We start from the raw sequence: 22,972 nt of genomic DNA, 5'->3' as shown, positions 1-22,972 counted from the left end.
AAACGAATTAAGGGACAAGCAGCAGCGCTGTGTTTGATGAGAGCACGCCCATGCTTCATGTCAGACTTTCAATGATCATAACTTCGATAGCTAAACCACATGTCACTCATGTTCTAATCTTTCTTTTCCACATGTTAATGTTTTTGGCAGAGGCAGCATGAGGACAAGGCATTTAAAGCTGGCTGGATCCATTTAATGATATTCTGACCATTACAGGCACACACAATCATACACACAAGCACACACACACACACACACACACACACACACACACACTCCTCTGACCTCTCTTGCTGACAGAAAACAGGCCTGGGGGTTTGGGGGTGCTTTCGGCGAGGGATGTAGGAGGGGGAGTTTTCCGCCCAAAACCCCAGTAGACAGATCAACACCCCATGCACACGGGCTGGCATACACCTGTGCAGTGCCAACTGGTTGTATGTGTATGCTTGTGTGTGTCTGTGCATGAGCATGGACGGGGAGGCTGGAGGAGGGGGGCGCAGCAGGAACAAGGAGGACAGGGAGGTGGAAGAGGTGACAGAGAGTGTCTCTGGCAGGCCGGCTGCTGGCCTCTGGATACTCTACTTCCACTCTGGGCCGCCAGCCCTTCTCACTGATGCACTAATGAAAGACAAGACAGAGCTGGACGGAAAACACAAGCAGCACCAACACACACTGGCGCACATATTAAAGAGAGAAATGGGAGAAATACTCAGTTGCTCAAAAAAGGTCACTTTATAGCATGTGACTCAAAGGGCTAAGGCAGATCGTGACGATATGCGCCTGGACGGGTGACAGCGATGTCATCCGTCTGCTCTGGGGCTGTTGTCTTTGACCCCTGGCTCCATACAGCCCCACTTGACCTCAGACACACGACAGAAAATGGGCAAATAATACGGATGTTCGGTAATGACCATTTCCAAAGCAGCTGGTGGGGTAATTATTCCATCTCATCTCTCTCTTAGCCTCTTCCGTTTCCCCTCTCTGTCCGGGATTTATTTATTTCCCCCCCCCCTCACTCCATTCGCATCTGTGCGAGCCTCTCGTCAGGCAGAGCCGTGATCTAAACAGTTTGTGACAGCTTTCTGGGAGAGTGGAGCTGGAGACCAGACATGCCTCACAGACCTGAGAGCGGCAAAGGTTTCTCTCACATCTTTCACGGTAAAAAAAAAAAAAAAATGAAATGAATAAACAAATATACAAATACAAACTCCCTTTGCATCTAAAAACGCAAGCACATAAGGACAAAGACACTGCAACCTCGGAAACTTGAAAGCACACACGGGTGTTCATTCATTGGATCTCCTCTTAATTATTTAAACCCTCATCGTTATGGAGAACTGTATCTAACCGTCAAGCACCATATGCCAGGTGTTAACTTGGAGCTCATGAGAGAGGGTACACACACTAGATCAAACATTAAGTGCTGATCTAAGTGACTACTGGTATCGGTGTTGCTCAAAACAGCTTAAAAAACTAGAAGAGGAAAGGGATATTAGGAAGGGAAAAGCTGTTTAATAGGTATGAACACTTTGCAAGTAACTTGATGAGCTATTTTTCTTAATATAAACACACAAAACCGCCAATTCTGAATGGTATTACAAGTCATTTTCAAAATCACATGTGTAAATCAGTTAAGGCCGAAAACTGCTTCCTACCTGTGGGATCCAACATGGCATTGGCTGCGCCCCAGCGGTGGTAAAGGGCAGCCAGTTCGTGTGGGCTGTAGTTTTTCAGAAAGCTTAGGATGTCAGTTGGCATCTCTGGTGTCTCCGTGATTGGCTCCTGTTTCACATCTCCATGACCTTCTACAGGTATTGAAGAAGAGGAGGAGGAGGTGGAGGAAGGGGAGGGGGACGAGGAATTCTGCAGAGGGCCTCCCCGTGCCTGGGAGGCTCCGTAGTTGTGCGTTGCGGTTGAACTGTGGGTGATGGCGCTGGGCCTTGAAGTGTTAGCACGACCCTGGCTGTGGGATTTGGGAAGTGGCTGGTGAGGGGAGCCCCGGGATCGGCTGTACTCTGCCAGGCCGTGTTTGCTGGACAGCATGAAGCCCAGACCCTCCTGAGGCATCAGGTAGCGGTCGGCCATCCTGGAAGCTGAAGCAGCGCTGAGGCTTGGGGTCGACGAACGTGAGAGGCTCCCAGTGTTCTTCTCCAAGGAGCTAGAGGATGTTAGGGAGCTACCCCGAGGGTGCATATCAACTTTGGGTCTGAAGCGATGACTCTGCTCATCTGTGTGCTTGATGATGCTGCTGCTGCTGCTGCTGCTGCTGCTGCTTCTGCTGCTGCTGCTGGCTGGCCGTACAGGGGCTCTCCCTGTTTGGCTGCTTGATGTGGATGAGGAACCCCTCGAGGATGAGGTGCAGGGGGCAGAAGAAGACGATCCAGTGGCTGCATGACTGGCTGCTTGACTGGCTGCATGACTGGCTGCTTGACTGGCTGGCCTGCTCTTCTTTTGGACTTCCCCGGGGGAGGTTGGAGGTTGCGTACGTTGGGTACGCATCAGAGGAGGCAGTGGTTGACACTCCTTCCCTTCCAAGACTGGTGGAGGTCCAGTGCGTCTCCTAGAGGACAACAAGCTGTCTTTGGAGCTCTTTGAATTGTTTTTAAGAGCCCATTTCGGAGCCAGATTGGAGCTACTGCTGTTGATGCGGTGAGCCACAGTCTGGTGCATCCAGAGCACCTCGGGGTAGCGGGTGGAGTGAGAGCAGAAGGAGCACTTGTGGTTAGGGAGGGTTTTCTTATCCAGAGTTGAGGAGGCTATGCCCCTGATGCCCTCAGCCCTCACACAGAGATCCATAGGGATCACGGTCTGATCATGTGAAGAGGAACGAGCTGAGAGATAAGCGTGAGGGGATGCAGCGGTGTTCAGACCCTGCATAAAAGCCTTCTTGAGTTTGGGAAAGCCACTGGACGTTGCCCTGTCCATGCCAGAGCCGGGGCTAGGAATGGAGCAGGGTCTCTCTTTGGAGGCAGCCGGGTGTTGGACCCGAACATGGGTCAAATAGGCCTGTGACTCTGTGGTGGCAAAGTCACACAGGCTGCAGATGTAAGGCTTCATATCTGAAGGGACAAAAGGAATGGCAACATAAAGGTCAATGACTGCAAAGGACAAATCTGCTAACTAATCCAGAGCTTAATATTTCAATCAAGTCTACAGCATTTGTGTTGTTTCATCAGGATGTAGCTCTGGTATCCTGCCACCAGGTGGCAGTATTGGTCCGTTTTCCAATGTCCTCTATTTTCATTTTACATTTGAACAAACTGGACCATAAAAGAGTCCACTGTGTATGAAGAGTTAATAAATTACAACTATCAATAGATAAGTAAATCATATTGTAGTGTTGCCTCAAGGTTTTGATTGTTCAAAGACACACAATAACCATAATAACTAGTACTTCTGTGAGGGTTGTGTTCAGAGGATTTTATCCGAGGTTTTAGTTATCTATGGCAAATGTTAGGCTGTCCCAAGATCCATATGGTGTGACACTGAATCAAAAATTATTACAGACTCGAATATGGAAAGCATAAAAGAAATAGAAAGCTGAAAACCAAACAGTGAAAAAATGTGTGATTTTAAGACTGAATTAGTTTGTACACATATTAACTGTACTGGACCAGCATTGTTTGCTTCTGAGGTGCAGCTTTTTACGTTCTCCACAAGGTGGCGACAGTAACCTAACTTTGCAAGAGAATTTCACCATCACTGGTAAACTTACTTCCCCATGTGTCCAAGAATTAAGAGACCACGAGCACCAGTAAAAAGTAGAAACTTCAGTAGAAATTCTACCTATAGTGGTAGAAATAGCTCTTTACTCATAAAGAGCTACCCAGCTCTTCAACTCTCCATAAGCTTGCTTTGTTTTCACAATAACAGCAGTAGCATACCATCTGTTATTCATTTGGCTTCCTGTTGGCAACACCGACCAACTCTAAGCACGGTGGCAAGACTGATAAGCTCTGTTAACCAGGCCGATTATCTTACTCTTCAGTCACTGTAACTGTCTTTCTGTTAACAGCTTCAAACTGAAAACTTTTCTCCAGTCATTTGGAGCACTTTTATCACTGATCAAAATCATCTGCACCCTTCAAAATGTAGCTAGTATTTGGGAGTGTCCTCTGGGTGCATCTTTTGCCCACTGCCAGCACATCCTCCATTGGGAGGTGACACTATAAATAGCCAGTCCCTCAGATATCAGGCAGTCTGGGTGGCTCAGTGCTAAGAAGACTGCATGAGTGACAGTAGAAGTGTCACAGGAGGTAACCTGAGAGATTAGTAAAGAGTCAGCGGGGGCATGAGAAAGAAAGGTGACAAGAAAAGGTAATGGATGGATGGATGCTGCCCTTCACTTCTTCACAAGATAATTCTTTGGGTAAATGCTGAGCTGTGTTGTGTGGGGCGTTAGCCCCTGGTCGGGTCTCCTATGGCAAACTGGTCTCAGGGTAGGAGTCAGACTAAGAGCGATTTAAAGACCTCAATGTTCTTTTTCCTTTATTCAAATTGGGTTTGTCGCTGAAATCGATACATTTATCAATATTGAGTATTTCTAATATATTCTAAATTAAAGAAACCAGAAGCCTGAGTGTCTTTGATAAGGAGACAGTCAACTTTCTACACTTCATTTACTGGAACAAAGTGTACCAGTCAGCACTATCCTTTGATTATTTCAATCATGACACTTTGTTTACCACAAAATAACCAACACTAGCAGCTTAAAGTAAAGCAGGAAAAAAAACACATCTGTGTGCTTAAGACATTATATAAAAGAGAGCAAAAAACATATTCAGAAAACAGAAATTGTGGGGGGGGTTGTGGGGGATGAGTTTCCTGAGACAGGAAGACCTGAAATAGCACACAGCTCGATCAGGCCTGAAGAAATGCTGCTGTTATTTTTTGAGTGTCTGTGCTAACCAGGAAGAATGGAAACAGTCACTACAACTGTTTGTTTTCTACTATCCCGACCTGCGTCGGCTCAGTTTTCTAGATCAGGAAAAAAAAAAAAACCAAGCAAGCTCTCATATGTTGAACATACAGTCATGACTGTGGGTGCTTTTGCATGGGTGGTTCTTTCTCTCTCTCTTTCTCTCTGCAGTGTTTATTGGTTGTGAAGGTGAAAAAAAAAAATGATAGGCATTCCAAAAATGCCCCCTTTGCACAGCTGACATTCCACCGGAAGGATTAACGTTTTCATCAACTTAACTGCTGGATCATATCTTATAATGATGTCTTAATACTATATTATAAGCTTACATAATTAATTTGATAGAATTTGTAAACAACATTCTTTTACACCATTACTCCCACACTTGTTGTTTTGACATTTTGCCACATGGTGGCTCCAGTTCCCACTCCATGATGCATCCGGGAGCTGCTCCTTCACAAAGCACATTTCATCAACAGATGTTTACGACTGTAGCCCTCTTTGAGGCTCGAAGAGGGCTACAGTCTTTCTGCCACTACAATGCCTGCAAAAAAGGGTTTCTGCAACTAGATTTACCCAGAGGCTTATGCTCCAAAGTTCAGCCAGTACCCTTAAAGACTGCTGAAGACTGCTCAGTGCTGAACCGTTATCGTTCTCCTCGTCAAATTGGGGAAACCGAGAGTGCATAAAATATTCTATTAGTAGAGTTACACCCTCTTTCAAGTCTAAGGTTTTACATATCAGGACACAATAAAATGTAAAATCATCTAGTTCGCATCAGGTCCTGAAATTGAGTAAACAGAACTTCAGATGGACGTCATGTGATATATAACATTGTGCCGTTATTTTATTTCAGAAGAGGCTCTCTGCAACAACCTTTCCAAACAAGCCGAACTTGAACCTTTGAACCCCCCCCGTTTCACTGAGCATTGCACATCTGACCTTGGGTTGAACCTGCTGAGACGTCCACTGATGAGAAGACCCACAGCTGTGTAGAACGTTTTCCACTTAAGGGAAAAATCTTCTTTTTTTTTACCATAGAAATAATGGACACCAGATTGATAGGCAGCGACGTTTCTTTCTTTTAGATCATTGTTGAAGTTTTTCCTTCTGGGCATCGTGTTAACACACTCCTGAATGCTCAGACCATCAAATTGCCAAAAACTCTGCTTTTCTAGAGGTGCTCCCACTTAATGATGATGACCAGTTCTTGAAGTGTATCTGATTAGCAGCAGCTGGCTGCTACTTACCCTCTTAACTCCTATGGAAGCCGTGAGGGGGGACAGTTTTGGTTTAGTTTTTGTAATAATAAATATTGACACTGATGTTTTGTTTTTATACATAAAAACTTGCAAGAAGGCGTACATTTTTCCCTCCATGAGTTTACTTTAAAAGTGCATCTGAATGATTGCAATAGTACAATAATCGTATATTTCTTCATTTTTAATACTTGTTAGATGGAAATGGCTGCTGTATGAGGAAAAAACCCAAGATAAGACCTTTAGAGAATGAAAATTGTTGCCTAACCTGCAAGCTCTCCAGAGTTTGAGGTACCCATCTCAGAGGCCTGGTCTCCAAGGGTGGAGGCGGGTGGAGAGTCTCCGTACCCCGGGGTGCTGGGTCGGCTGGGTGAGCCAGACTCTGGATCACTGGTGGAGCCCCATCGGTCATCTCTTGAGGTTCTTTCCTTTTCTCCAACAGATGCCCTGCGTCCATCCTTCCTGTGGACCCGCTGGTGGACGATCATCTGGTGACGACTGCGAAACACCTTCCCGCACTCAAAGCACTCATTGCCCTTGGAGGAAGATTGTGACTGGGATGATCGCCGCCTGTCCTGACGACACGACGGTTGGTACTCAGAGTCGCTGAGGCTCTCCGGTGTCCAGTACCCTGAAGAAGCGTGGCTTCCCAATCCAGAGCTGCTGCGCCTGCCTGAGCTGCGCTTCTCTTGACCTTGAAGGACATAACTGCTGCTCTCCTTCTCAAAAACAACGGCAGCTCCAGTAAGGGCCTCCTCCCCCATACTTCCTCCCCCGTAGGAGGCCTTGTAACTCGGCTCCACTGGCTCCACAACCCTTCCTTTAGTGGCTAACTGCCAGGCCTGGTAGCTGCAAACCGGATCTAGCTCTGGAATTCTTTGACCTACAATCTCTTTCTCACTGTTCCCCTCTTCATCCAGGGTCTTTCCCTCAACAGAGTGGAGGTTAAAGTAGTCAAGGAAACGTCTCTTAGCAGCTGGTGAGTCCTCGTCATCACTTGGCCTGCACTGGATTGGCGATTTGCTGCCATAGCCGGGACTGTGAACTTTATCATGGGCTCTCAGGCTCTCTCTGTTGTGAAAAAGGTTCCCACATTTGGAACACATCTGATAGACAGATGTAACAGAGCAAGTAACGACCTCAGGATCCTGGGCTACATCATTGATGGTGGCCGGATGCTCAGCCGAATCTGCTTTTGACCGAGACCTGGATTTGGTGTTGTGCGTTTTCATATGAGATTTGAGAAACCACGCTTCACGAAACCTTCTCCCGCAAATTCGACAACAGTGGTCCAGTATTCCTGCATGCTTCTTCATGTGTGACTTCAAAAACCAGGCTTGGGTGAAAACCTGGCCACAGGTCTCACAGGGGAAGCTCCCGTCGCTCTGGGGCTGAATGACATCAGGTTCAGTCACAACCTCTTCCTTCACAGTGACGGCTTCCTCTTCTGCGTCTGCCGTTATGTGGACCTTTTCGATGTGGCTGAGGAGTTGGTCCTCCCGCTGGGCCTCGTAGCCACAAAGGCGGCAACAGTAGGGCCTCTGGTTGGTGACAGACTTTTCCCTTTTCAAACTCCGTGCAGGCACTTTCCTCCGACTGTCCTCGGCAGAATCCCCGTTGATCATCTTGTTACAGGCAGAGCTGCTCTTAGTCGGACTGGTACCTCCATCGAGGCCTTCCGAAACCCTCATCTCTTCTTCTTCTGCTCCACCCTCTTCGTCGTCATTGGAGTGGTGGGTAGATAGCGTATCCAGTTTGTGGCTGCGAATGTGGACTTTGAGGTTGCCCTTCTGAGAGGCCCTGTGGTCACAGTAGGGACATTTGTAAGGACGTGCACCCGTGTGACGTCTCATGTGCTGCGACAAAGAACTAAGGAAAGGAAAGCTGCGTCCACAGATGTTGCAGTTGAAAGCCCCGGGGATTTTGTCATCCTCACCCTCAATATCATTACCATTATCGGGATTTGCCTTCTCTCCAATCAGCTTTTCCTTCTGGCCTCCTGCCTGGGTCTCCATTACGTCAACACTGTCTCTGGGATTCATGGTATAAATGAAGCCACAGTGTGTACCTGGCCCTTCACAAGCTTAAAAACATTTAAAACTTCTGCTATCTGCAGCCGAACATCGAGGGACGTCTTCTGTGCCTCGGCTGGTCACCTAAACTTTTTTCTGCCTTCAATCATTCAGTGATCAACCTGCTTCTAGAGCAGCTGATTTCAGCAAAGTCCACTCACAGGAGCCACACTCCTCAGCAACTCAAACCATAAGGAGCAATGTGTCATCTGCTTTTTCCGGCTAAAATCCACTTAGCGTTCAATAAATAACTGAGATTTAATCTCTTTGCAAGAATAGGGTGAACAATCAGCTTTGAGTCATCGTCATCGGAGTCGAGTGGATTTGTAAGAGGTCTTTGCATCAGAGCAACTCATCCACCTCACTTCTGGTCCTCATTTAACTGGCTTCCTCACGCTCAGTTTGGAAGTATCTCACGAGCTTCCTGGTCACATCACATTGAGTTCTCGAAGACGGGACCTAAAGAGTGAAAGAAGACACAGGGAACATGTTGGTTAATCTGCATTTTTTTAAACTGAAAAACACTTCCCTTGTTTCAGCAACATTGACAGTTTGACTACGCAGCTGAGGTAGGTGGACTGAACAGGGTCACAAGGTAGATCTGAAAGCTTATCCACTAATGTTAAAATGATCTAAGACGTATGTGAACAGGGACTTAAGCTGGGTGATCATTGTTGGGTAAAGAGCATTTAGGATTGCATTTTTAGAACATAAATTTACAGTTTTATAGCTAAGGCTAATATATTCTATTAATGTACTTTATAACCTTAGGTTAAAATTAGTGAGCTACATATTCAAAACCAAGTATGTCAACTTATATATACTCTGCTCGATTAACAGGTAAAACACAGCACCATGGCATGTGTCAGTAAAACTGAGTGTAGGTGGGTTATAACCATGTGCAGAGGCTACATAGAATGTTCTACTTGGCACTGAGTTCCACTACTATTCGTGTACACGCATGTGTGTGTGCGTGTGTGTGTTTGCGTTGTGATTGTGCCTGAGCAGTGCAGGGCCAGGGGGGATGTGATGCCACAGCGGCTGAGTCGACACTTTACACAATCAGGGTGGTAGTTGAGGGGGTAGTCGTGTTCACATCAGCAAGATCAGCAGTGCCACCATATTCCCTCCCCATAGAGGCCTCACGCACCCGCCTCAACTGACACTATCACATGACAGGGATCTTAAGTACACAACAGGAAGTGGCTCTTCAGACAGTTTGCTTTGCTCTGTTTCTCAAACGCGAGTTGAATGGGGTCAAGAAGCGAGTAAAACATAAAGCGAAAGCGAGATCGAGATAAAAAAGAGACACACGAGCTTCAACCGTGTTGACTAATTTCTTGCCACGTGCATCATTCTGAGTGGCTGGAAAACCTGTGCTAACAGTTTCTGCGCTGCTGCTGTTGTTTTGAAACCTCAAACTCACACAGTGATTTGTACATTTAGTTGTGCTGCGCTGCAAATAGTGTACATTGCAATTCTTTTCCAACTCAATAAAGCTTCAATTGTAACAGCTTTGTTGATCAAAAGAACCCATTTTAATGTGTAAAAATAGAATCAACATCTAAAATCCCATCGCAAAACTCGTAGAGCATGAAAAGAAATTTCCAAACAAAGCCTGCCTTTGCGTGTGGACTATATGAAATGTGACTGACAACATTATTACAGGCTATTACATGGAGTGTCAGAGCCCATAAGCTGAGATACTGCCAGGCTCTAATTACAAGTGGATAATTGATCATTATCATAAAAGGATAAGGCGGTGGAGAAGGGAAGTTAGCGCAAGAACAATCATATGTCTTAAACTTGTGTGCTGAAAATGACTACCTTGCATCTGAGCACCGTATCTATCCAGAATGATTTAGGCTATTGAAATCAGCCTCAATGGCTCACCGTGCTATTTCCTGGAGGGCTTAATAAGCTCAGGCTTCCAGAAGTCAAGAACTACTCCAGCCAGGACTACAACTATGGCTGATATTTATTCAAAACAATGTCTATTTTCAAATGTACCTCCTACTGTCCAAAATTATTTTAAAAAAGATAATGGCTTCCTTTTTGTATTAAAAAAAGGGTTAGGATTCCTTTAAAGATACTGTCAGTCTTAAGAAAAGGGCTCTAGAGACGGGAAAATATCATTCAGTCGGTTAGCCTGTCCATCGACTTTGGTCCGTATTTGCAATCACTGTTAGATCATCTGCATTCAGATTTCCTGCATATATTCATTGCCTCAAAAGGAATAACCTTGATAACTTTGCTGGGACCCTGACTTTCCAAAGTCCTTGTTTATCCTGTGAAATAGCTCAACATGAACTAGACTAGACAGACAGTTGCGAAGTTGGGCAGACAGTAATGGCACTTCAAGGATATCTCCAAATGTTTCAAAGTTTTCCTCTTGCATTGCCTTGAGGTTCACATTTGAGATTTTGCTCGTCTTAACTGTTGAAGGAAATTGGTTCAGGCATTGGAAGCTATATTTTAAGGACTCATACTCTATTTTGGCTTTTTTTTTTTCATTTTTTTGTAGTACTTATGAGTAGTCATTGAGCATGTTTACATGACACTAGAAAGAAAAAAAAATTGCTTTAATCCAACCAAAATCAAACTTTTAAAATACGTGTAAACAAGTCTGCCCACCAAAATCGTACAAAATCAAATCTCTGAGAGTCTGATTAACACACCTGGAAAATCAGTTGGCTCCCGCTTATAAACGCTAAACTAGATTCAAATAGGCACAGGCACTCCACGCGAAGTTCTGTCCCAGCTAAATTCACTAAAAAGCTGCTGTTGTTCAAACGTTTTTCTGTCTTTTTTCTTCAAACATTGTGAGTGAATAGCAGCCAACAAAAAATGCACTTATATATCACCTTTCTAAGAAGAATTCACCAGGTAGTGCTCATTTGAGCCGCTATGAATATTTTTAGGTTTGAGTTGTTTTAGATGGTGCACAATGTGCTCCCGTTCTCAGAAGTTTTCAGCTTTAGCCGGCCTGTCAGGAAAAAAACCCTGACTCTGCAAACTCAGAGCCGTCTGAAAGCTGTCTACTGCCCGCAAATCGCTGGCAACTCATACACACAACCCTCAACACAACTTCAAAAAAATATCAAGTATCCCTTTAATATTTGATCATAAGCAGCAACTACTAGCATGCTAACACCACAAACCGACATCATCTTCATTCTGAAGAAAGAAATCAAAGAGGAAGTGCCTTAAATATATATTCCATTTAATGGCAAGCAGGTCGCAATTCCTGTGGCTGCAAATAGAAATCAGTCTGTATCCATGTTTATGAAAAATCTACAGTACTTATTATCTGATCAGTTATTGAGGTCTTCTATAATAGAACATGGTGTCCACACTGTGAACAGCAATTTAGAGGGAAATGGACAATAAAGTGAACGACGGTTCAAGGCAGGGCTGCACCGTGACTGGCAAGCTGCTACCCTATAGATGTGCAGTTTTCAAGGTTTTCAATCAAATCCAGTACGAGTATTAACATTATCTTTCTTTTTTTTCTCTCCCTATGGCTAACACAGGGAAAATGAAATAAGATTACATCTGCTGAACACTGAGTATGTATGCTGTCCTGTACTGTCTCACAGGGCCACTAGCAAGGCTGTTGAAACAGCATGTGGGAGAACACGGGATTTACTTTCAGTCTGTGCATATGAAGCGCTATCATATGAAATATATACTGTTTTATACGTCAATTTTTTATTATGTTGACAGTGAGACACCATATTAATTCTTCGTGTGCAAAGCTCATTGCCACCAACAGGAGATATTCTCATACGATTTAAACTACAAAGTGCATTATTACCCAGAATCTTAAATAGAAAGATTACAAATAGCCATAAACAGTCTTTTATCAATCAATTAACATGAAAAACAGTCTGGTGAGGGTGTACATATAAAGAGCAAAATTCAGAAAACAAAGCCAGTGAATAGGCAACCTCCATCTGCTCCATCTTATGCTTAGTAGTCTCTTCTTTCTGGTGTTAAAAACAGGGATAATGATCTTATTTCCTATTAAATGGTCTTGCTGACTCAGGGTCAGGAGGGCAGGGAGGGGTTGAGACAATTCAACAGTAAGCCTGTCATCCAGACAGTCACATGAACAAATTGAAATGTAATGAGATTAACCACCAGAAGGGAAACAATGCAAGCTCCTCAAACACTGAGGCCAGAAAAAAAAAATAGACAAATTGGCTTTAGGGGGAAACTGTCCAGGTGAGAGGAGGAAAATGACCAATAATCAAAGTCATAAAAAAAGAAAGAAGTCACAAAGCTCTATAAAAGACAAGAATAACACCATCTTTCCTCAAGCTACAAATACTAGTCCACTTTGTAAACCTTGACTGTCATTGACATCCTTCAGCTAATTAACCTCTCTCTCTCTCTATCTCTCTCTCTCTCTTGTGTGCGGACTGAAAAAGAATTATTAAAACTGGAGATAACTGGAGATGGTGGTGTGTGATTGTTTAAACGCTGCATGCGGATCAAAACATTTCCTATTGAACGATCATCCTTTTAAGACGATAGCCTGTCTATGGACACTTAAAGCTGCCGCTTCCATGGGTCGCTGGGAATGACTGAAGGCCTACACTCAGCTGGTAATGACTGCTGTGTCAAACAAAAACAAACTGCCCCCCCCCCCCCCCCCACACCTACGTCGGAGCATGCTCAGCCTTCTCTTTTCAGCTCTCTGAACGCCGAAGCATAGCGGCAGAGAATGGGCAAGAGCAGGAAATCCGCTCTTATTTTCCCATCCATTGAGCCTTTACAGAGCAGCCTGGCTATTTCTGTTCCAGAGACTTGTGAGGTCCACATCTGGAGTGACTCTCGAAACAGTGTTTAACTGTGCGTGCAGGCCAGCAGAGAACCTGTTTACAGAGTTCCCTTTGTGTTTGTTTTTCACACAGTAGTGCTCCCACAAACCAGACCTAAAAACAAAGTTTTAATACGGCAAAGTTCAGCAGTGACACCACAACAAAACAAAGCAAACAAAGATTGCTCTCTCAACAGCCCCATCTCGTGGCCACATTCCGCTCCTGCTTAAAGAGGGACGTTCCCGTTTGGACACAAAACAGACTACAGCAGTCCTGAGATTTTCAATGGATGACAGGCCCTACTGTTTTTTTTTCCGCTCTGACAAAAACAGTCATCCCACCGGGAAGCGCCTTCATCATGGCAATCATCTCAGAGGCAGCCAGAACACAAATCTCCTGTACCCAAGGGTGTGGAGATTGGCTTTCATAACGCACTGACTCACTCACACCGTCACCTTATCACTGGTAATGACTGCAGGTCGTTCTCGTGCGGGACATCCTTCAGCCGCGATCGGATCTGCTTCCCTCCCACACAGCGCCACAGAGCCGAGAATTTGAGGTTAAAGAAGAAAAAAAAAGAAAAAGAAAAAAAACACAGGGGGGAAAAATAAAGAGTGGACCTTGTGTTGGAATGAACACACAAACCCATGCATACATGCAGGGGAACTGAGGAATCAAGAAGGAAAACAGAGGGGGCTTTTAATGTTGTCAACACACATCTTTTGGAAGTCTATAGACGCACACTGTGGGCTTTTAACACTGTTTCATACAGGCAGCATTGAAAGCTTAACGGCCAATACAGAGAGGTGCTCACACACCAATGCATGCAGGCAGGCACACACACATATTGCTTCATGGAGCATAACATACAGAGAGCACTTTACAAAAAAAACCTCACTATCCTCTGTACAGTTGTTCATAAAGTGGAGACATTCAGTGCTCAGAGGGACAGAGGGAATGGTATGGAGTCTTAAACACACACACACACACACACACACACACACACACACACAGTGCAGAGCCAGTATATTCTCAGACCAATCAATAATCCATTATGAACAAACTGCTCTTCACCTCCTACCCTGCTCGAAACCAGCAGACAAAGAGGTCTGCTGTATGCTCCCAATGAAGAGAGAAAAGTAAAGCACAGCTGGAAAGACACCACACACACACACACACACACACACCTAAAGGCTGTTCGTAAAAAACACACAGACACAGATTTGTTTCCCCTTTTTTTTTAGGGAGACAAATGTGTCAGCTACCAAACAGACAAAAAAACCTTATTGCAAACTTTTTGTCACACAGATTGATATCCAAAGAACAGCAAAAAAAAGAAATACCATTGATAACATGTAGATTATTTTAATAGTGTTGCAATATGTACTGTGTGTGCTCCGTGCTGCGTTTCTCACAAACTTACATCTAACCACATGTGGATAGGAATGCATTTTTGCATGCAGGGGAACTACAATCCTTTAGAAGCTAAATGCACATTGATGTGGATTAGCTTTATGTTTAAGACAGTTTTAGCACAATTTTGTAATAAATGCTCCCTCAGTAACATCCGTTCTGATGCGAAAAGCTGCACAAAAAGTGACTAAAGTGAATGTTGGACTCATGTATGGCGTGCACACTGATGCACATTCATATCGGATTCTGCCTCAGCTCTAAATAAGAAAAAATAAAACATCACACAAAGGACACACACAGAGAACATACAGTCTGATGACTCTTTGTCAAAACATAGGCACACACCTATCAGGAAATTTGGCATAACTTGACAGCGGTTCTGCTTTGAATGCTAGAACTGCTGTCAAGCTTAACTCAGAAATTACTCCCATTTTGGGAATCATTTTGGGAACATTATTGATTCTAAATTGATTCCGAAATGGTGTTGACAAAACAAAAATATTTTCAGCCTGAACGTTTAAACTCAAAATGTCAGTTTGTGTATTACTAGGAAACCTCCTCATATAAATCATCAGCTGGGCTTTGCTCAGGCATTTTTTTTTTATGAGAATGTAAAAGTTGTAAATACGACAAAGCAGATGGTAAAAATCGAAAGAAAAAAAATGCATGCATATATAAATGTAGACATTTGCTTTGGCCTCGAGGACTCGGAAGACATGGAAACAACTTTTCTAACAGGGTCTAACTCGGAAAAGATTCAAATAATGTGACTCAACAGCTGTTTCCAGTGAAGAGTCTGGAAACCAACAACCTCCCATGAATGAGAAGCATCTATGATATCATATCCCAGATATTCCAAGAGATGACAGTAATTCCTGAAGACGTTTTCACTAAATTTAGCTCTTGTGGATGTCCACCGCGGTATCAGTTGTCTTTTTTCCACATTGAAATAAGAGTTCTAATTTCTGGTGAGGGGGCAACTTCTTCTTCATCTGTGGTTACTTACGTTATCAGTAGCCTATACCGCCACCTTCTGGCAACTTTATGCAGCCTTGTTTACTCGATTCAAACCAATTCAAAGTGGGATTCCCTTTCATTATTCTTTAACCTATTTTGCAGCTTTTCAAAAGATTGCTTAAGGTTTGCGACAATAGTCAATGTCTGTCAACTTTTTAGCTAGCTATTCATGTATTTATTTGATGCGCAATGTAGTACGTAGCACTTGTGACAAAGATCATTTTTTATTTGTGAAATGGAAGTCTAGTATTGGGGATTCTACAGCCTACATAACTATCTTCCAGGACCTCTCTTTGGGTACATTCATCAATTGATTTTTTTTTTAAATGTAATTCCTTTATGTCAAGTACTCTGTAATGGTTCTTCTCGTATCAGTTTCTATTAGGAATTTTAGATTCCCGACCATACTCCTAATTAGGTCCAATTTTTAATCATGTCTGGGACCACTTTAGGGGCCGATCTGAGCGGAGTTATAGTAAAGTTGTCCCTTTAGTCCCAGCTCTGTCAGAGCAGGTCATTCTCATAAGCAGGAAGAGCAGTGGGGGGCTTTGTGGCATTGTTGGGGTCTCCATTTCCCATCCTATCCCTGGTTCAATCCCTGCACCCCCCTCGTCTATCCCTTAAACCCAGCCAGAACAATAGAGGGAGTCCACGCTGTCTGTCTCTCCTCACACTCCCCCCCTTGATAAAAAAGGCTGAGAGGGGATCCAGCCTGCTTACTCTATTTGCCTGAGAAGGGCTTTTGGTTAAAAGAGAGCCAACCGGGTCTCTGTTTATGTCTGTGTGCGTAGGAAGTAGCAGGTGTTTGGGTCAATACTGTCATGTCACATTTGGTGATCTGCCCAAGCTAGGGGGATTACTGGAAGGGTCAGGAGGAGAAATTGACGTCCTTAAGCCCAATTTAATGCATACACTACACAGCAACAAAAACTACTGTAAGAATACTGTAAAAAGATGCTGGTTTAGACAAATTGGTTGTCACTACGATTGGTATGCATCATGTGACTGTTGCAGCATGTAACATGTTTTCTGGGATAGTTGAGCTTCTGCAAACACAAATGAAAAGATAGTCTGGGTAAAAAACACACACATAAAGGCTGCCACTGTGTCTACAGCTTATTTATCTGTTGAAAGCAAATTTCAGAAATATCCAGAGTATTCGATTTTTTCATTGTTTTTTTCTTATTCATCTGATCAAGGTGGAGCAATACCTGCTGCTATAATTTAGTTGCATTTAAAGCCAACAAGCACTTCCTTCTCTCTGGGGCCAAACCATCTCCAGCTTCCTCTGGGATTCACTTAAGTGTGTGTGTGTTTTTGCATGTGTGTGCGTGTGCGTGTGTGTATGTGTGGGTGTGCGTGCATGCTTCCCTCCCCCCTCCTTCCCAAACTCTGCCTGTTTTTCTCACACCGCTCGTTAACCCCTGGGTGCTCCTGCCCAAAGAGCTCACTACACCCACCCCGCTCCTGAGCACACAGCAGCATTCTTCACACACATATGCATGGTCCCGAGATCTACTGTGCAACTCGACTAAATTACCTCAGTGTTCACAAACAACAAAGTTCACAGGATGAGATCCTCAAATGCAAAATTGCTGGTTTCAAAAGCTGAAAACCTCGACACTTAACTTTAGCCAAACTTTAATCTCAATCATAATCCAACCACAAACCCCTAAATCCAAATCTTAAGCCTAAACTACTGAACTGGATGTAAGGATGATCAAAATGTTCTTATGTAAGAGTCTTTTTTTTTTTTTTTTTTTTTTTACACATTTTCCTTATATGGATAGTCATTTTAAGAACAGAGCCAAACTGTTCAGTAGACAAAAGCAACTACCATTTTAAAGAAAGCTGGGCTTAATTGAAAAAAAAAAATCAGATTGATGACGATCAGATCGATCCAAAAAGCTAAAGAAAAACAAAAAAAACCTTCTATTTTTCTCGCGTATTGAAAGTGAAGGCAAATGGAGGCGGTAAGGGTTGGGGCAGAAACGGTTGTAAAAGAACGCAAGTGCAACTTGGCGGGAGTGACGACACCAAAAAGCAAAACCACTCGTGAAAATAGCGTTCGATTTAAATCTAAACGGAAACTCCTCCATCTATTTTCACATAACTCCCCGCTGTCCACTCTTCACTCTTCTCATTGCCTTCCTCACATTCCTCTGTGCTTTCCGCCATCTCTCTGCTGCCCTGAACAACCTCTGCAGCTGAGCCTAAATCAGTCTTTCTGAAGTGTAATTAGACCAATAACCTCAACGTCAGCCGCCGGTCTCTCAAACTGTCACACTTTAAGATATCACCGCTTCATTTTGCCGCTTGTTGAGGCAAGATGCCTGAGCTGTTAGGAGTTTACCAACACACAGATCATTAATTAGACAACGGCAAATGAGTGTAATGCAAATGTTACTGCCATTCGGCTTACTCACAAACTAAACAGTTAAAATCTACTGCTCTCACTTGTCATTTCCCAGAAATACCGGCGGAAGAATTCATCCAAACTGTCAGCTGATAAGGACAACAAAAAAAGAGAGAGTTTTCACTTTTGAACTCATTAAAGGACATCATATGGGGGGGATTGTTTTCCCTCCACATTTTAAGATGCGTTGATCGATTTGATTATCTCAAATACATGCTATTTCACAGATGTACAAAAAATTGGTCAGTGTTTTACTGAAAAAACCTAAATAGATTTTGCTGACTCTCATCTCACTTCTTCACCACGTAACATGTCATCAATGCATGCTTTTATGGCACAACTGCCCAGTCTGAAGTGTTGCATTGACTCCCTCAATGTTTTTTTTTTTCCTTGGGATGATAATAAAAAAGAAGCTTTGTGCTGAAATATTCTTTGCCTACTCATCTACTTGCTTTGTGTCTTGTTTTCAAACCTGATTTTACCTTGAGGCAAAATCTGAAGAACACAAACTGTCAGAGTTGTCAAGATCAGATATGAGAACATAGAAGGGCAATAGATCTAGCTTTAGAATCTTTCTTGTTGCCTGCACACAAACACACACACACACAAATACAAATACACTAACACAGACTGAAAGGCAGGATGGGAGGGTTTCCACTGAAATCTCCTGATGGCTCTGGTACAAAAAGAGTGTGTGGGCTCAAACAGGCAGTTGTTGTTGCAAAGTGCTCACACACTGATCTAAAGTACAAACATACACAGAAAAAACAAGGGAAAAAAATCCCCCACAAAAACGCATTATAAAGATACATCAACAACTCCAAACAGTAAGGTTTGAGGAAAATCCAATTTCACCCGTTGGTGAAGAAAAAAAAAGAAATTGTGTTATTGGCTGTTGTGTACTCCACGGTGCGGATTAAGTGTTGAACCATCTCTGTCAGTGCTTAAGGAGGGAAAGGATGTGTGATGTCTCGTGAAATAATCAGCGATTCAACAAAGATTCAGTGCAAGATTTTTGTTTTGGTCACCAAAAATAATTTCCTCTTTGCACAATATAGATCATTTAAATTGTATATCCGACAAAAACTAGCATAAAAGATGTCCAACGGCATCGTAAACCAATCAATAACAGAACTATCTTTTAAATTCCATCATTGATGTACAGTACATCACAACATGCTAACAATGAGAATTACATCAGTTGCATCAAACTTTTGTTATTTTCAGTCAGATTTTCATTCTAATTATCTTATCGACGTCACGGGAGGTCTGAATATGAAAGAGCATCAACTGGAGGCATTGTTGAGCTCCGAGAACAACCCCACAAATTAAACCAAACCAGCAAAGATGCTTTGTTCCTCGGAACCATCTATGAAGTTGTAGCTGCAAACTGGAATTTGGCAGACACTTTCAGACAGCACCTGACAGTTCTGGATAAATCATCTGTCTATCAAGGGCTGACCTCAACCAGTGAGATCAACGGAGCGGAGCAAGTTGGTAAACAAACTTCCTGAAGCCAATCGGAGCAAGTAGAAGGCGGTTGTGGCACAAAGGAAAGCCTTCACTTCTTTGGTCTTTTGTTCTCAGATTGGGAATACTATCCAGTTCTCACACAACTGTGGATAACTGCTTTCTGCTCTCACATCGGCCCTAAAAACCTCGATGTGAAAAAACTGCGCATTGGTCATTACAACATAGCAACAAATTATCTGACCAGATGGATTTATTGGGATCGTCAACTTTCGATCTTACAGGAACCCAGCAGGCTCACAAGGTAAAAAGATACACAGTAACTGCAGACACAGCCAGTTAGCTTGCAGAAAATGCGAACTGGATGTTTGGTGCAAATAAAAACTAAAGACTGAGCAGTCATGTTTGCCTGAAAATACCTTAAAACAATGCATGTTTTTGCTGAGTCCTCTTGGGAGCGAAGCCTGTGTGATGTATATATCATCATCCGCAGTAGTCCTCAAGGCTCCACCCAGTTCCTCCGCAGTCGACTACGCACAGCCTAAATTGTTAAAACTGAGCAAACAGAGAGTCCCAACCGGACCAATCTCCATTCAGGTAAAGAATACAATAGAATAGATATTGGACAAAGAGGAGTGGCAGATGTACTAAAAGTTTGCTTGTTTTGAGGAAAAACCTTTGCTTCAAAACGCCAATATTCACTGCGTACTCTACGTCGATACATAACAACGCAAGGGAAGCTTCCAAAAAGTAGTATGCATAGAAGTGTTGGCATGAACCGACTGGGATCCAGTTTTGTGGGAAAAGCTCCGCTACCATCGTTTCCTGCAAAGCTTTGGTTTCACTTAGAAAAACAGTTGGTCCAGATGGTCCTATGATCTGGTAGACAATACAACAAATGCAGATGGATAAAAAGAAAGAACGTGAACCTTAGAGAGAGAAACCTAATGGCGCCACCAAGGAACGAGATAAACGAGAAGTTGGATGCACCCTATGCACTGCGCTGCTTTTGGGCTGAGTGGATGCACTTTGAGTTGTAGTTGGTGGGTGTTTTAAGCAGCTATGCTGTTACTAAAGATTTGCAATTGTCTTGGAGCTTGTTAAAAACATGTTTATCATATCATCTAATTTTGTTACGTCGAGTAGGAATAACCTCAGGCATGATTTTAAAAGCTAGTTGTACAGTATAGGCATAAAAAACATGATTGTGAAGGCTGGTGTGAAAGGTCCTTGCATACAAAAGTCCTTGGTCCCACTAGGATGCTTATAATACGGCGTATAAGCAAAACCAGCAACCCAAAATTGAATGCAATGCACCGAGATATGTGACAATTTTCATGTCTACAGTACATCTTGGCAAACAAGAAAGAATATAGCTCTATACAAGAAGAACATGTTTAGCCTACGATGAAACTGTGTGCCTAGAAAATCTGTTTCATGTCCTACAAAAATACTTTTAGTCTCCATAGAATTATCATTGTGGGAATATCAAAGTGACACTAGTGGAAATGTAAAAAACCACAAAGTTCGCAAAGGTTAGGATAAGCTCGTTATTGAAATATTCCTCAAGTCCCTTTGGGAATATTTATGTAGTTGTGTACGTGTATCCAAGCCAGTGTGTGTGTGCGTCTGCTGCAACATCTGCCCGGGATTCTATAGCCAAAAATAATAATAAAAGAAGAAGCGCCACACAGAAACTGGGGCTGCTGGATGAGAACAACAAACACCGCTAGCCCTTTATATGGGACAAAGAGTCTTTTTGGGGAGCGCACGGAAGCTACGTGACACATTTCTTTCATGCACAGGCTGACAGGCGATACCATGAGCGAGAGCTTATGTGCCTAGGTGGCCGTGATGGATGGCTGTATAAAAAGAGCTGGAGATCCCATCTGGGTCACGTCTTATCAGGCTGACTGATTCGCATTGATGAAACCATGCCGGCTTGTTAACCCGCCCAGTGGAAAAACCTTAAACCAATACTGAGCAAAACAAGGCTGCATCAGAAGAGAAAGGGGAACAGATGCATGTAAAGAAAGGAGTAGAAAAAGGCAGAGCAAATGACGAGGGGGAGATAAGTGGTAAATAGGGATGTAAAGTTGGCAAGAGATGGATTGGGATAATAAGAGACTGACGGAGAGAGTAGGAAGGGGAGTTGTGGGAGACTGAAGCCAACATAAAAAAAACACAAACAGATGTCTGCGCTGCAGGAAATATAATTTCATAGGAGTACCCTAACTTTTTAGGTAATTGGACAGCTGATCAGTACTGTCTTAGGAGAAGATTGGTATGAATTTAGACGGTTCTTCACGATCATTTGCTGAATCTGGTGTTTTCACACAAGTAGTCTTCAATAAAGCATTAAAGAAACAATAAACATCAAACAGTCGCATCATATTTTTTGCACTGTAACCACAACACAGGAAGTTGGCTATGGTCTACTCTCTCAACACTCACACTTATCCAACAGTTCTGCTTCTACAGTCACGCTCTGACACCTGAAAGCCCCTCCCCCAGACGAACTACAACGTTCAGTGCAAATGTACATGTGTTTGACAAATGCACAAGCCCTTTTTTTCTTATTTATTCAGTGGATTTGTTTTTGAAACAATGGGTGGCCGACTGTGGGAAATGGAAAACATTAGCAGCTCCCTTCAGGTAAGTAGTGGCTAAAGTGACATGAGCTGTGGGGTAAAAGGTTTCCTTAGAGAATAAGAGAGTGAAGAAAAACAACGCCTACATAGATGGCATATATTAAGTTCAAAGTTTCATGACAAGCGCGTGTACAGGTATGCAAATACATTTTGAGATTCACTGATCAGTTCATTCTCCCATCCTCTGCAGGTGGGCTAACAAAAAACCAGATCACAGCATCCTGTAGGTAAACAAGCGGCAGTCCTCGAGCTGCTTCCTTGCAATAAAACTCGCCAGCACAACCTGATCTGCACCAGCTGTGATCAGGCAGCTCCAGGTCAACATCTGGAAGCATGCAACATCTTCATTAGCAAGAGTGTCCGACTGACAAGCCGTCTGGTCAAGTTAAAAAATTGATAAAAGGTCCGTCATCTCAGCAACATTATATAGAAAAATACTTTAGTAGTTTAGTAGCTGTTCACAAAAGGCTCGACGAATTTGTTCTATTTCAAGTTGATACGCTTTTCCTTTACTTCCATATCTATTATTCACTGAAGATTGTAGCTTTTATTTGGAAGGCGTAATGACAAAAATGAAAAATTGAAAATGTCTAATATTACATCTGTTTAGCAGCTTGTTGATATGTAAATTTGGGTTTATTAGTGTCTTGTTTCATACTGTGACATGTTGACAGTTAATTTGTTTACCCTTGAAAATCTTAACTACGTAGAGCTCTAAATTCTAATGAGATTTGTAATATGGTGAATGTCTTTTATAATTTTTTGCTGTACTGACTATGGAAGTGGTCTAAGTTCAATTAAGATTTTGAAAAATTATACAAAGATAAAATCTCAATTTTTTTCTAAATTCATGAACGAGCACAGCACTTCTGTTGCTCTTTATGAGCAAGCAACATTTCAGGATCAAAATGGCCCCACTGTTGTCTACTG

General features: G+C 43.0%; 1 protein-coding gene across 8 annotated transcripts in view; it reads right to left on the bottom strand.

The window, feature by feature from the left end:
- The window catches only part of LOC142379739 (zinc finger protein 516-like), a 50,087-nt gene that overhangs the window by 12,098 nt on the left and 15,017 nt on the right, over nucleotides 1-22,972 (bottom strand). For all 8 annotated transcript variants that reach the window (XM_075464961.1, XM_075464962.1, XM_075464964.1 and 5 more), the window contains 2 exons: nucleotides 6,446-8,708; nucleotides 1,656-3,059 (listed from right to left, as the gene is read on the bottom strand). In XM_075464961.1, coding sequence (XP_075321076.1) covers nucleotides 1,656-3,059; nucleotides 6,446-8,219 — 3,178 coding nt within the window. In that variant the 5' untranslated portion in view covers nucleotides 8,220-8,708. The remainder of the gene's footprint in view (nucleotides 1-1,655; nucleotides 3,060-6,445; nucleotides 8,709-22,972) is intronic.

The sequence above is a fragment of the Odontesthes bonariensis genome, chromosome 5, assembly GCF_027942865.1.
Source record: "Odontesthes bonariensis isolate fOdoBon6 chromosome 5, fOdoBon6.hap1, whole genome shotgun sequence".
NCBI classification, from domain to species: Eukaryota; Metazoa; Chordata; class Actinopteri; order Atheriniformes; family Atherinopsidae; genus Odontesthes; species Odontesthes bonariensis.
The sequence above is the reverse complement of the archived record's forward strand: the minus strand, read 5'-3'. Positions and strand labels throughout refer to the sequence as shown.